This window comes from Mobula hypostoma, chromosome 10, assembly GCF_963921235.1.
Source record: "Mobula hypostoma chromosome 10, sMobHyp1.1, whole genome shotgun sequence".
In the NCBI taxonomy this organism is placed as follows: Eukaryota; Metazoa; Chordata; class Chondrichthyes; order Myliobatiformes; family Myliobatidae; genus Mobula; species Mobula hypostoma.
The window spans coordinates 51,276,467-51,289,998 of NC_086106.1; the positions used below are offsets into that span (position 1 = coordinate 51,276,467).

General features: G+C 46.8%; 1 protein-coding gene across 2 annotated transcripts in view; it reads right to left on the reverse strand.

The window, feature by feature from the left end:
• LOC134352896 (sodium- and chloride-dependent neutral and basic amino acid transporter B(0+)-like) overlaps positions 1 to 13,532 on the reverse strand; it is a 70,086-nt gene that overhangs the window by 16,634 nt on the left and 39,920 nt on the right. For both annotated transcript variants that reach the window (XM_063060481.1, XM_063060480.1), the window contains 2 exons: positions 10,835 to 11,063; positions 9,492 to 9,617 (listed from right to left, as the gene is read on the reverse strand). In XM_063060481.1, coding sequence (XP_062916551.1) covers positions 9,492 to 9,617; positions 10,835 to 11,063 — 355 coding nt within the window. The remainder of the gene's footprint in view (positions 1 to 9,491; positions 9,618 to 10,834; positions 11,064 to 13,532) is intronic.

The following is a 13,532-nucleotide window of genomic DNA, read 5'->3' on the forward strand; positions in this document are numbered from 1 at the left end:
TTTCGGTCTTGTGTTTTCACCTGTTTGTTGCCGGATTGTGCCAATGAGTTTTCCTGAGCCTTTCCAGCATTTGTATCTGTACTCTGTCTGTCTGAATATCGACTCTGCCTGTTTCCCGATTCTGGTTTTTGGATTTCTCTGGAACTTTGGATCTCCATATGAACTTTGACACCAACTTTGTTGCCCCTCTGGATTTGCTATTCAAGAAATATCACAGTGCACACAGTACTTGGTCTGCAACTGGGTCCCTGCTCTAGCGCCTTGACAGTACAATCTGGCCAGAATGGATCCAGCAGACCCTGGTTCTCTGAGAGCTGCCCTGGAACAAGAAGGAGTGATGCTGGGGAGACACCAGAACCAGCTGGAGTCCATGTTCAGGGCAGTGGAGTCACTTTCTGCCGATGTAACCACTCCTGGGGCTCAGACTCAGTCACTTCAGCTGTCCCAGAGCATCTATCAACATTCTGCGACTGCATCTTCTGCCCCGCCCTCCGTACTCTCGCTTACTCCTCCCGTCCAAGAGCCCCGTCTGCCTCCTCCAGAAAAGTACTCAGGTGAGCCCGGTACCTGCCGCTCTTTTCTTTCCCAGTGCACCCTCATTTTTGAATTACAACCAACAACATTTCAAACTGATCAAGCCAATGTAGCCTATGTCATCAGCCAACTGTACCTTCGGGCGAGAGAATGGGGAACAGCCGTCTGGGAGGCAGGCTCACCTTTCTGCATCATTTTTCAGTTATTTTCTGAGGAGATGAGAAAAGTGTTTGATCGCTCCAAACATGGGAGAGGGGCTGCTCGTGAAATGCTGCACATGCACCGGGGCGCTGATCCGTGTCAGATTATGCCATAGAGTTCTGGACCTTAGCCATCTCCAGCGGCTGGAACTTGGAGGCACAGTACTACATCTTCCTGAATGGCCTCTCCGAAGATATCAAAGATGAGCTGGTCACCCAGGACCTTCCTGCCACCTTTGAAGCCCTGGTGGATTTGGCCATCTGTATTGATGTTCACCTTCAGCAGCGCTGCAGAGGGAGGGGTTCCAGAGGGTCCCTGGGGACACTGAGTGATTTCCAAGCCTCTCCTCAGTCTACATTGCCCTGCCATTTGCCTCCATCTACAATTCCCATTCCAGAGCCTAAGGCTATGCACGTTGACCGTACCCGCCTCGCCTGACGCCGACTGGAAGACAAAGGAGAATCAGCACCCGCTCCTGTCTGTACTGTGGCCAACCAAGCTACTTCATCACCACCTGCCCAGTAAAGCCAAGCGCTCACCAGTAGGATGAGGAGTACTGGTGAGTGTGACCCCTGTCCGGCCCTCCTTGACGCCACTCACTATCAAACCTGCTTCTCTGGAGTGAGGCGTCCAACGGCGAGCAGCCTCTGTCTTGGTCGATTCTGATGCGGAGGGGAGTTTTATCAATTCTGGCTTGGCTGCCCAGTGGGGATTACCCACGTCTGCTCTCCAGTCGCCATTGGTGGCCAACGCCTTGAATGGTCAGAGACTGGCTAACATCACCCACGTCACGGCCCCGGTGAGTCTCAGTTTATCCAGCAACCATGATGAACAGTTAAACCTTTATGTTATTGACTCCTCTCAAGCTCCCATTATCCTGGGCTATCATTGGTTAATTAAACACAACCTCCACATTGACTGGCTCAGTCACAAGATTGGAGGCTGGAGCCCACTCTATCACTCCCACTACCTCTGCTATGCTCAGATCCCCTTGTCTCCAAGCCCAGATCCCCCCGAGGAATTTTCCGGACCTTAGTGCCATCCGTTCTGACTACATGGACCTCAAGACTGTGTTCAGCAAGTCCCAGGCCACTTCCCTGTTGCCTCAGCGTCCATATGATGGTGCCATCGACATCTTGCCTGGCACATCTCCCCCAAAGGGCCACCTGGATTCCCTGTCCGTACCTGAAACAGAAGCCATGAATGAGTACATTCAAGAGTCTCTGGCTGCAGGCATCAACCAGCTGAATTCCTCCCCTGCTGGTGCCGGTTTTTCCTTCGTTGAAAAGAAGGAGGTCTCCATACGTACTTACATTGATTAACAGGGACTGAATGAAGTCACTGTTAAGTACCATTATCCTCTTCTGCTCATGACCTCGGCATTTGAACTAGTACAAGGAGCCTCAGTTTTCATCAAGCTTGGTCTCCATAACGCCCACCATCTTGTCCGCATCCATGAAGGGGACAAAAGGAAGACGATCTTCAACATCACCTCAGGCCATTACGAGTATCTGGTCATACCATTCGGTCTCACCAATGCCCCCAGCGTCTTCCAAGCCCTGGTAAATGACGTTCTCAGGGACATACTGAACCAATTTGTTTTTTTATATCTCAACGACATTTTGAGTTTTTTTCTAAGTCCCTTGCTGAACACACAGGTCACGTCCACAAAGTTCTCCTTCCAGCACCTTCTGGGAACCAGCTCTGTGAAGACTGAGAAATGTGATCTTCATCTCAATACCGTCTCCTTCCTGGGGTATGTAATTTCAGGCAGTTCCATTCAGATGGACCAACAGAAAGTCGAGGCGGTGGTTGAATGGCCCCAACCCTCGACTTGTTAGGAGTTGCAACACTTCTCGGGCTTTGCTAACTTCTATCGCCGCTTCATCAGAAATTGCAGTACACTGGCTGCACTACTCACTGCTCTTACCTCATCTGCTGTCAGATTCTCCTGGTTCCCTGCTGCTGAAAAAGCATTCTCTGACCTGAAGGAAAGTTTCACATCCGCCCACATCCTGATTCAGCCCAACACTGACTGACAGTTCATTATGGAGGTGGATGCATCTGACATTGGTGCAGGAGCTGATCTCTCTCACTGCTCGGCCAAGGATGAGAAGGTACACCCCTGCGCCTTCTTCTCTCACTGCCTCACTCCCATGGAGTGGAATTATGATATCGGAAACCGGGAGCTGCTGGCTGTGAAGCTAGCTCTGGAGGAGAGTGGAGGCATTGGCTGGAGGGAACCATTCTTGGTCTGGACTGATCACAAGAATCTGGAATATATCCATACGGCCAAGTATCTCAATGCCCATCAAACTCGTTGGTCCCTGTATTTCTCAAGATTCAATTTTACTCTGTCCTTCTGCCGCTGTTCCAAGAATGGAAAACCTGATGCCCTATCCTGAAGATTTCCCTCCTCTGAGACTCCTGAGGTACCCGATGTCATCCTCCCTGCTCACTTGTCTCGTGTGTTCAGCGCAATGGGACATTGAATCCATTGTGCAAGCTGCTCAACAGAGTGAGGCAGCCCCTAGTCAATGCCCCACTAACCGTGTCTATGTTCCCAGCTCTGTCCACTCACAGGTATTGCAGTGGGGTCATTCTTCCCAGTTATCCCGTCACCCTGAAACCAAGTGTACTCAGGCCTTCATCATTTGGCGGTTCTGGTGGTCCTCCATGGGAGATGACATCTGCAACTTGTCTCAGCCTGCTCGGCCTGTGCTCAAGGCAGGAACTCTACCCGGACACCTGCTAGTCTGTTACAACCCTTGTCTATCCCCAAGAGACCCTGGTCCCACATTGCCCTGGATTTTGTCACCGGTCTTCCCTCATCAGATGGTAACACCATCATTCTCACAGTAGTTGATCGTTTCTCCAAGTCTGTACACTTCATTCCTTTACCTAAACTCCCCTCGGCCAAAGAAACAGCCAGATTACTAGTACTGCATGTTTTTAAATTACATGGTTTATCTATAGATGTTGATTCAGACAGGGGCTCTCAATTCACATCCAACTTCTGGAGGGCTTTCTGTAATCTTCTCGGTGCCTGTGAGTCTGTCTTCAGGATTCACAGACCAATGCCCAGACTGAGCAGGCCACCCAACAGCTAGAGACAGTATTGTGGTGTCTGGTCTCCCAGAACCTCTCTACGTGGAGTCAGCAGCTACCCTAGCCTGAGTACGCCATAAACTCTCACCTGTCCTCATCCACCGATCTGACCTCTTTCGTGTGCTGCCTTGGCTACCAACCTCCACTGTTTCCTGCCCAGGAGGAGGAGGTTGGCGTTCCATCTGCCGAGGCATTCATCCGTCGTTGTCAGCGGACGTGGAGGCGCACTCGCTCTGCTCTTTGCTGTGCCTCTGCTAGGATCAAGCATCAAGCTGACTGCCATCACTCCAAAGCTGCACGTTACTGCTGGGGACAGAGTGGGTGGCTTTCAACCTGAGACCTGCCCTTCCAGGTGGGTTCCTGCAGGCTCGCCCCCCCCCCCCACTTCATCAGCCCCTTTCCCATCGCTAAAGTCATCAGTCCTGCTGCCATCCATCTCAAGCTCCCCTCCACTCTCTGCCACATTCATCCCACCTTCCATGTGTCACGTAGTCACGCATCAAGCCTTTCATGAGCTACCCCCTGTGTCCTGTCCCCAAACCAACTCCCCCCCATGGCTCATCGATGGGTCAGAGGCCTTCACAGTGCATCGACTGCTGGATATTTGTCGCCGGGGCTGTGGCCTCCAGTACCTTGTGGATTGGGAGGGCTACGGTCCTGAGGGGAGGTGCTGGGTCCCTGCCTGTAACATCCTGGACCCCTCTCTCATCAGAGACTTTCATCGCCAGCACCCAGCTCCACCTGCTGTGACGTCAGGAGGCGTTCGCGGGGGGTGGGGGGTGGGTGATGGGCTTACTGTCAGAACCTCCAGTTGAACTCTGTCTTTTTGTGTGTTTCCCCCTAGCTGTCAGTCTGTGGTTTTATATTGCTATGTGCTCTTGTTTGTTTTCATGCCCCATGTGCTCCTGTCCATGCCCCTGCTCTACTCCAGCCCCTGTATTACTGAGTACTCTGTCTCTTACTTGTTTCTCATTATCACCTGTTTCGCTGCCACCTGTGACTCATTGTGCTCCACCTATCATCTGCCTCTCTGTTTACTGCTCAGTGTATTTCAGTCCTGTGTTTTCACCTGTTTGTTGCCAGATTGTGCCAGTGAATTTTCCTGAGCCTTTCCTGAATTTGTATCTGTACTCTGTCTGTCTGAATATCGACTCTGCCTGTTTCCTGATTCTGGTTTTTGGATTTCTCTGGAATTTTTGATCTCTGCCTGAACTTTGATGCTGACTGTGTTGTCCCTCTGGATATGCTACTCAAGAAATATCATAGAGTGCTCAGTACTTGGTCTGTGATTGGGTCCCTGCTTCAGCATCCTGACAGGTAGAATGTCAAAGAGGATGCTGGATGGGTGGGATCGTTAATAATGCTAAGGGCCCCCTCTACGCCGCGCTCCTGATAGATGTCCCCGAAGGATGGTAGGGAGACCCTTATGACTTTCTCAGCTATTCTCACAGTCCTTTGTAGGGACTTCTGGTCTGATGCTCGACTGTTTCCATACCAGATGGACATGTAACTTGTTAGGACACTCTCAATGGTGCTTCTGTAAAATGCAGATGGAGGGGTGGTGGGAGCCTTGCTTGCTTCAATCTTCTTGAGAAGTGAGGCATTGCTGTTCCTTCTTGTTCAGCGTGGTGATATTAAGGGACCAAGTGAGGTCATCCGTGATGTGAACACCCAGGAACTTGGTGAACTTAACTCTCTCTAGGGAGGAGCCATGTATTTGCAGAGGGGGATATTTTATCTGCACCTTCCTGAAGTCTACAATGATTTCCTTTGTCTTCTCCACGTCCAGGGTTAGGTTGTTCTTCTCGCACCAATCTATCAGCCACTCCACTTCCTCTCTATACTCCATCTCGCCATTGTTTTGGATAAGGCTATCCACTGTTGTCATCTGCAAACTTGATGACACGGTTTGAGCTGGATCCTGTGACACAGTGGGCTGAGCACACAGCCTTGGGGAGTGCCAGTGCTCAGTGTAATGGGATGAGTGACGTTGCTGCCCACTGTTAAGAAGTCTAGTATTCAATTGCAGAGGGAGATATTGAGACCCCACGAGACAGTGTCCCCACCAGTTTCTAGGGTATGATGGTGTTAAATGCCAAATTGAAGTCTGTAAACAGGAGTCTAGCATATGAGACCCCATTTTCCAGGTGGAATAGGACAGAGTGGAGGGCAAAGGCTACTGTATCATCAGTAGACCTTTTGAGCGATAAGCGAACTGGAAGGGGTCCAGTGTAGCCGGGAGAAAGGCTTTAATGTGCTCCACGACCAGCTGCTCAAAGCTTTTCTTAATGGTTGATGTTAATGCCACTGGGCGGTAGTCATTTAGGAAGGTTACTGTCACCACCTTTGGCACTGGAATGATGTTTGCTGCCTTGAAAGTTGAGGAGACAATAGATTGTTCCAGAGCCATGTTGAATATATCCATCAGCACCTCTGCAGAAAGTCAGCAGACTTTCAGAACCCAACCTGGTACAGTGGTACAAGAAAGTTTGTGAACCCTGTAGAATTTTCTCTATTTCTGCATACATATGACCTTTCACAGACTTTCAAACACCACTATATATTATCGGGCCCTGCAGCTTTGCGTGGGTTGACTCTGGTCAGAGTCTTCTGTCTTCCTCACCTCCGCTTCAGCCAGACAAACTGGGGGGAGGGGTGCCTCTCTGGCCAACTTGGTTCTGAGTATCAGAGCAGGCGTAGAAGACATTCAGCCTACCTCAAGTGAATCATCCTGGTCAGTGACGTGCAGGATAGACTTGTAGCCTGTAATCCTCTGAACTCCCTGCCACTTGCGCCTCGTGGCCAAGTGGTTAAGGCATTTGACTAGCGACCTGAATGTCGTCAGTTTGAGCCCCAGCCGAGGCAACGTGTTGTGTCCTTGAGCAAGGCACTTAATCACACAGTGCTCTACGACGACACTGGTGCCAAGCAGTAAGGGTCCTAATGCCCTTCCCTTGGACAACATCGGTGTCGTGGCGAGGAGAGACTTGCAGCATGGGCAACTGCTGGTCTTCCATACAACCTTGCCCAGGCCTGCACCCTGGAGAGTGAGAGTGATCCATGGTCTCGCAAGACTAATGGATGCCACCTGCGCCTCGTATCTCTGGTATTGCAAAGTGACTAATTCTTCTGAGAATGCTCCCATTTCGCTTTCCCGATGAAGTGTGAATCTGTAGTTTAACAAGATTATGCAACTGGATATTCCTCATTTTTGCTCCCATTCCTGTTACAGTGATATGTTGCAAACAGAGAAACAAGACGGTTCAGATATTGGGACCTGCAGCAACGCACAAGACAGCCTCTTTGGAGGGAAATGAAGACAGGTGAAAAGTCCCAGCCTGAAATGTCCATTCCCTTTACAGATACTGCCTGATCCATTGAGATCCTTCTGCACTTAAACAGAAATGTGAAACTCTTCAATTACTATTCTCAGACACTCAGTGCAACAGGCTCCAGGCTCAGGCAGGGAAACATTAGGATTGGGAACAGGATATTAAATTACAACCCAGACAGACAGACTCAATTACTGAAATACATACTTTAGAACAACAGTCTCAGGTGCCAAGGTGCATTTCCTTTATTGATCATTACTACAGTAGTTAAGTAGCAGTCTGATAGGTTAGTTAACAGCCAATCACAGCGTGGATATGGGCAAGAAATTGATCTGTGTCATTAATTCCCTGTTAAAGGGCCACTGGGCCTCACATTATCAACCTTCCATTTGTTAGTGCAGTTCTGAAACACAAGTAGGTTGTGAGATGGAAAGATGGCTTGTACAATGGTGTGAAGGAACACAGAGAACCCATCCCCTAGCTGAATGGGGTTCTTTGTGCAGCCTCTGTATCCAACACATTATCCTCTGCAACTTTTGCCGGCTCCAAAGGGATCCTACCACTAAACATCTCTTTACCTGCCAGCCCTCCTTCACTTTCTGCAGGGGATCATTGCCTCTCCAACCCCCTTGTCGATTCATCCCTTGCCATTAATCCTCCTCAAGGCACTTGTCCCTGCAAGCAGCCTAAATGCCACAAAGTCTGTACACCTTTTCCCTCACCTCCATTCACGGCCGCAAATAGTCCTTCCACGTGAGGCAACACTTCACTTGAACATCTGTCGGGGTTGTTCAATGGTGTCCGGTGCTCCCAATGCAGCCTCCTCTACATTGACAAGACCCGTCATAAATTGGGGGACAGCTTCGTTAAGATGGGGCCACACCATCTGTCACAAGCGGGACTGCCCAGTGGCCAAACATTTTAATTCCGATTCCCGTTCTGACATCTCAATCGAGGGCCTCCTCTTGTGCCAAAATGAGGCCACCCTCAGGGTGTAGGAGCAACGCCTTATATTCTGTCTGGCTAGCATCTAGCTTGATGACATGAATATCTATTTCTCCTTCTGGTAAACAAATCCTCCGCCCTTCCTCTGTTCCCCACTCTGACCTTTGACTTCTTCTCACCTGCCTATTACTTCCCTTGGGTCCCCTCCTCTTTCCCTTTCTCCTATAATCCACTCTTCTCTCCTCTTAGATTCTTGATTTTTCCCACCCACCTGGCTTCAACTATTACCTTCCAGCTAGCTTCTTTCTTCTCCCACCACCTCATTCTGGTATCTTCCCCCTTCTTTCTCAATCCTGAAGAAGGGTCTGGGCCCAAAATGTTGACTGTTTATTCATTTCCATAGATGCTGCCTGACCTGCTGAGTTCCTCCAGTGTTTTGTGTGTGTTTCTTTGCATAGGGCTGGGATGGATTCCAGGATGCCCCTCTCACAGACTGTTTCTAGGAATGAGCAACAACAGATGCTCCTAGGAATACCATGACCTAACTTGCATTAGAAATCAGTTGACCCATGCACGAGCAACATGAAATTTGTCACAAGTGTGAACTGGTATTCAAATTTCCAGGCTGCAGGATTTAAAATAACTAGATCATAGTCATGGGGGGGGGGGTCGGGGGGTGCGGGATGGGACTACTGCACAGGGCCAAAAGAAGCTACAGAGGTTTGTAAATCTAGTCAGCTCCATCTTGGGTACTAGCCTCCAAAGTTCCAGGCTGCATCTTCAAGGAGCGGTGTCTCAGAAAGGCAGCATCCATTATTAAGGACCTCCAGAACCCAGAGCATGCCCTTTTCTCACTGTTACCATCAGGCAGGAGGTACAGAAGCCTGATGGCACGCACTCAGTGATTCAGGAACAGCTTCTTCCCTTCTGCCATCCCTAAATGGACATTGAACCTTTGGATACTACCTCACTTTTTTAATATACTGCATAGTATTTCTGTTTTCTGCAGGATTTTGAATCTATGCATTATACGTATACTGTATAAAGTATACTGAATAAGATTTACTTATTGTTATTATTATTTTATTTTTTTCTTCTATATTATGTATTGCATTTAACCTCTGCTACTAAGTTAACAAATTTCACGTCACATGCAGGTGATTCGGAATCTGATTCTGTTCCATTCTAGAATAATTAACATCAGGTGTGAGGCACAGACAGGAATTCCACCATATTTCCTGATGTCCAAGCATTCTGCTGCTGCCAACAACAACCTTTGGTTCTCTTCTTATATTATCAGCTTTTTATTTTGATAACTTCCCTTAACAAAGCTTGCAGGGGATGGGTTAAGTAAAGCAATGCAAGTCTTACCGAAAGCTGCAAACTGGGTGTCGAGTCCCAGGGTGATCAACATTAAGAAAAACAAAGTGGACCATAGAGGTGCCCATGGCAGCTGTGCAAGGGCTTCTGGGTAGGCGATGAAAACCAAACCAAAACCTAGGCGGTGGATAAGATGGAACTGGTGCAGTGATACATTGGCATAACAGTACAATAAAACGAGACACAGTAACTGTAACTAACAAAATGAAGAGAATTGGAGTGGCGATCTTAACTGCATTTTACTGGAGCACCATTGAGAGCATCCTCTCATGTATCGTTTAGAACACAAATTTTATTCCAGGCATTGGTGAAGAAATCACTTATGCCACACTGTCTATTTATGATGCGAAATACTGGAAGTGTAGAGTATAATGATAATACGAATCACTGGCACAATATTAAAGGGCAATTTTGATCAAAGAGTGAAAAGAGATACTAAGTGGGTACATTTGTGATAATATTATATAATTAATTTTACAGGGCCTTAGCATGTTTATCAGGAATCTACTGTTGCATTGTGGGAAGCATTGTAGCCAGTTTTCATACAGAAAATTCCCACAAAATGATATTGAACAACCAAGTTAATTTGATTTGTGTAAGCCTATGGTTAGTGATCAGTAGTTTTTTGAAGGGGTCTGTTGTCATGTTTTGTATATTATTCTGTAAGAATTATGGAGATGCCCAACAATTCAGGCAGTGTCTGTAGACATAGAAAAACTCTAGCTCACATTACAGATGGACAGCCAACAGTAAAGGTGGCCAACTCTGGTACAAACAAAAAAAAAAGAGAATGATATGAAATTGTTGGATCTGACATTGTATCATTTGATCACAATGTACCCAGAAGGAAATTGAGGTGCTGTTTCTGTCAAGCTCAAACAGTACAGGAGGCTACTTACAGATACAGGTCACTGCGGGAGTGGCATGTAAAAGTAAAGTAACTGGTAACTGAATCATAAAGTCACCTCAGTAGACTTTATGGGGGTGCTCTACAAACTGGTCACCCAATCTGTATTTGGTTTCTCCAGTGTGAAGGAGACCACATTGGAGGTGGTTGAGGAGAAATACTGCTGGACCCATCATTTTCTAACGTCCCTGATTTCCTCACTTTTCCATGACTAGATTCCATCTCTGAAAGTCTAAAACAGAATAAAGCTGAGCTGAAGATGCAGAAAGAAGTCTAACTATTGAAGCTGCCATTATAGGAGTAGTCAGAATTTCAGGTTTTTCTGCTCAGGGAATGAGATACCTGATTCAGAATCAAGAGCACAAACAATCCAAGTGGATCAGTGCTTCATCAACCTTCAGCACAATCAAGCTGATGCTGTACGTACCTGACTGAGCAACCTCTGAAACCGACTTGTTCTGTACGTGAGCCATGTGTCCAAGGACAGAGAAGATGGCAAACCCAGCAAACAAACTTGTGGCACAATTCACAACACAGACAGTGATGGTGTCTCTGTAACAGTTGTTATGGAACTTGTTGTAGGATGAGAGGGTTATTAAAACTCCCCAGCCCACTGCTAGTGAATAGAATATTTGTGTTGCAGCATCTTTCCAGACCTGGAGAACAGAAGATACAATTAACACAGAAACGGTTAAACAGTTTACATGCAATTAACATTGGAAGAGATAAATAAGTTTTCAGGATATCAATGTGTTATTCCAGTACATAAAGTCAAAGACTGAAAGCTTTAGTACTGAAGTGCACATGAAGCTGGAATCACTCATTAATCATGTAGAATCATTAGAACAACTCCAAAATAAAGGCAGAAATCCAAGGCTTGGGCTCCACCATCCACTACTCCACTGATCACTTTGTAGTGTCCTTTTGCTGTCTTCCCAACACTCAGATCCATTCAGAGGTGTGAAGTTCCTGCAATTCAACTGTAGGCACAAAGAAAATTCGATGCTCAAAGCCCAGAAATTATAACTATTTTTTAAATGTAGTGATGTGTGAAAGACGCAAGTATCAAGATGCTTTTTATCAACACAGCTTAGCATTCTATACTATCATCCCCTCAAAGTTAATCAATAAGCTTCTAAACCTTGGCTTCAATTCTTCCTTGTGCAATTGGATCTTCCATCAGCACAGGTGCACCACAAGGTCGTGGTGCTTAGTCCCTGCTTTACTCTTAGCTAAGATAGACTGGCAAATGACACTTAAAGGGTTGATGGTGGATATGCAATGGTAAGCATTTAAAGATCGCATGGATGAACTACAACAATTGTTCATCCCAACTTGGCAAAAGAATAAATCAGGGAAGGTAGTGCACCCGTGGTTGACAAGGGAAATTAGGGATAGTATCAATTCCAAAGAAGAAACATACAAATTAGCCAGAAAAAGCAGCTCGCCTGAGGACTGGGAGAAATTCAGAGTCCAGCAGAGGAGGACAAAGGGCTTAATTAGGAAAGAGAAAAGAGATTATGAGAGAAAACTGGCAGGGAACATAAAAACTGACTGTAAAAGCTTTTATAGATATGTGAAAAGAAAAAGATTGGTTAAGACAAATGTAGGTCCCTTACAGACAGAAACAGGTGAATTGATTATGGGGAACAAGGACATGGCAGACCAATTGAATAACTACTTTGGTTCTGTCTTCACTAAGGAGGACATAAATAATCTTCCGGAAATAGTAGAGGACAGAGGGTCCAGTGAGATGGAGGAACTGAGGGAAATACATGTTAGTAGGGAAGTGGTGTTAGGTAAATTGAAGGGATTAAAGGCAGATAAATCCCCAGGGCCAGATGGTCTACATCCCAGAGTGCTTAAGGAAATAGCCCAAGAAATAGTGGATGTATTAGTGATAATTTTTCAAAACTCTTTAGATTCTGGACTAGTTCCTGAGGATTGGAGGGTGGCTAAAGTAACCCCGCTTTTTAAAAAAGGAGGGAGAGAGAAACCGGGGAACTATAGACCAGTTAGCCTAACATCGGTGGTGGGGAAAATGCTAGAGTCAATTATCAAAGATGTGATAACAGCACATTTGGAAAGCGGTGAAATCATCAGACAAAGTCAGCATGGATTTGTGAAAGGAAAATCATGTCTGACGAATCTCATAGAATTTTTTGAGGATGTAACTAGTAGAGTGGATAGGGGAGAACCAGTGGATGTGGTGTATTTGGATTTTCAAAAAGCTTTTGACAAGGTCCCACACAGGAGATTAGTGTGCAAACTTAAAGCACATGGTATTGGGGGTATGGTATTGATGTGGATAGAGAATTGGTTCGCAGACAGGAAGCAAAGAGTGGGAATAAATGGAACCTTTTCAGAATGGCAGGCAGTGACTATTGGGGCACTGCAAGGCTCAGTACTGGGACCCCAGTTGTTTACAATATATATTAATGACTTAGATGAGGGAATTAAATGCAGTATCTCCAAGTTTGCGGATGACACGAAGCTGGGCGGCAGTGTTAGCTGTGAGGAGGATGCTAAGAGGATGCAGGGTGACTTGGATAGGTTGGGTGAGTGGGCAAATTCATGGCAGATGCAATTTAATGTGGATAAATGTGAGGTTATCCACTTTGGTGGCAAGAACAGGAAAACAGATTAATATTTGAATCGTGGCCAATTAGGAAAAGTGGAGGTGCAACGAGACCTGGGTGTCATTATACACCAGTCGTTGAAAGTGGGCATGCAGGTACAGCAGGCGGTGAAAAAGGCGAATGGTATGCTGGCATTCATAGCAAGAGGATTCGAGTACAGGAGCAGGGAGGTACTACTGCAGTTGTACAAGGCCTTGGTGAGACCACACCTGGAGTATTGTGTGCAGTTTTGGTCCCTTAATCTGAGGAAAGACATTCTTGCCATAGAGGGAGTACAAAGAAGGTTCACCAGATTGATTCCTGGGATGGCAGGACTTTCAAGGATATATGGCTGTGATAGCGAGTCTGAGTCAAAGTGCGGTTGAAAATTAGAAGAGCCGAAGAAATTACAGATGGGGAGCAGTGAGAGATGGTTTCACTGAACTCCTGTCGAAGAGTTTTTGGAGCCGGCGAGATCAATGGCAGGAGCCGCAATCTGAAGTTCAT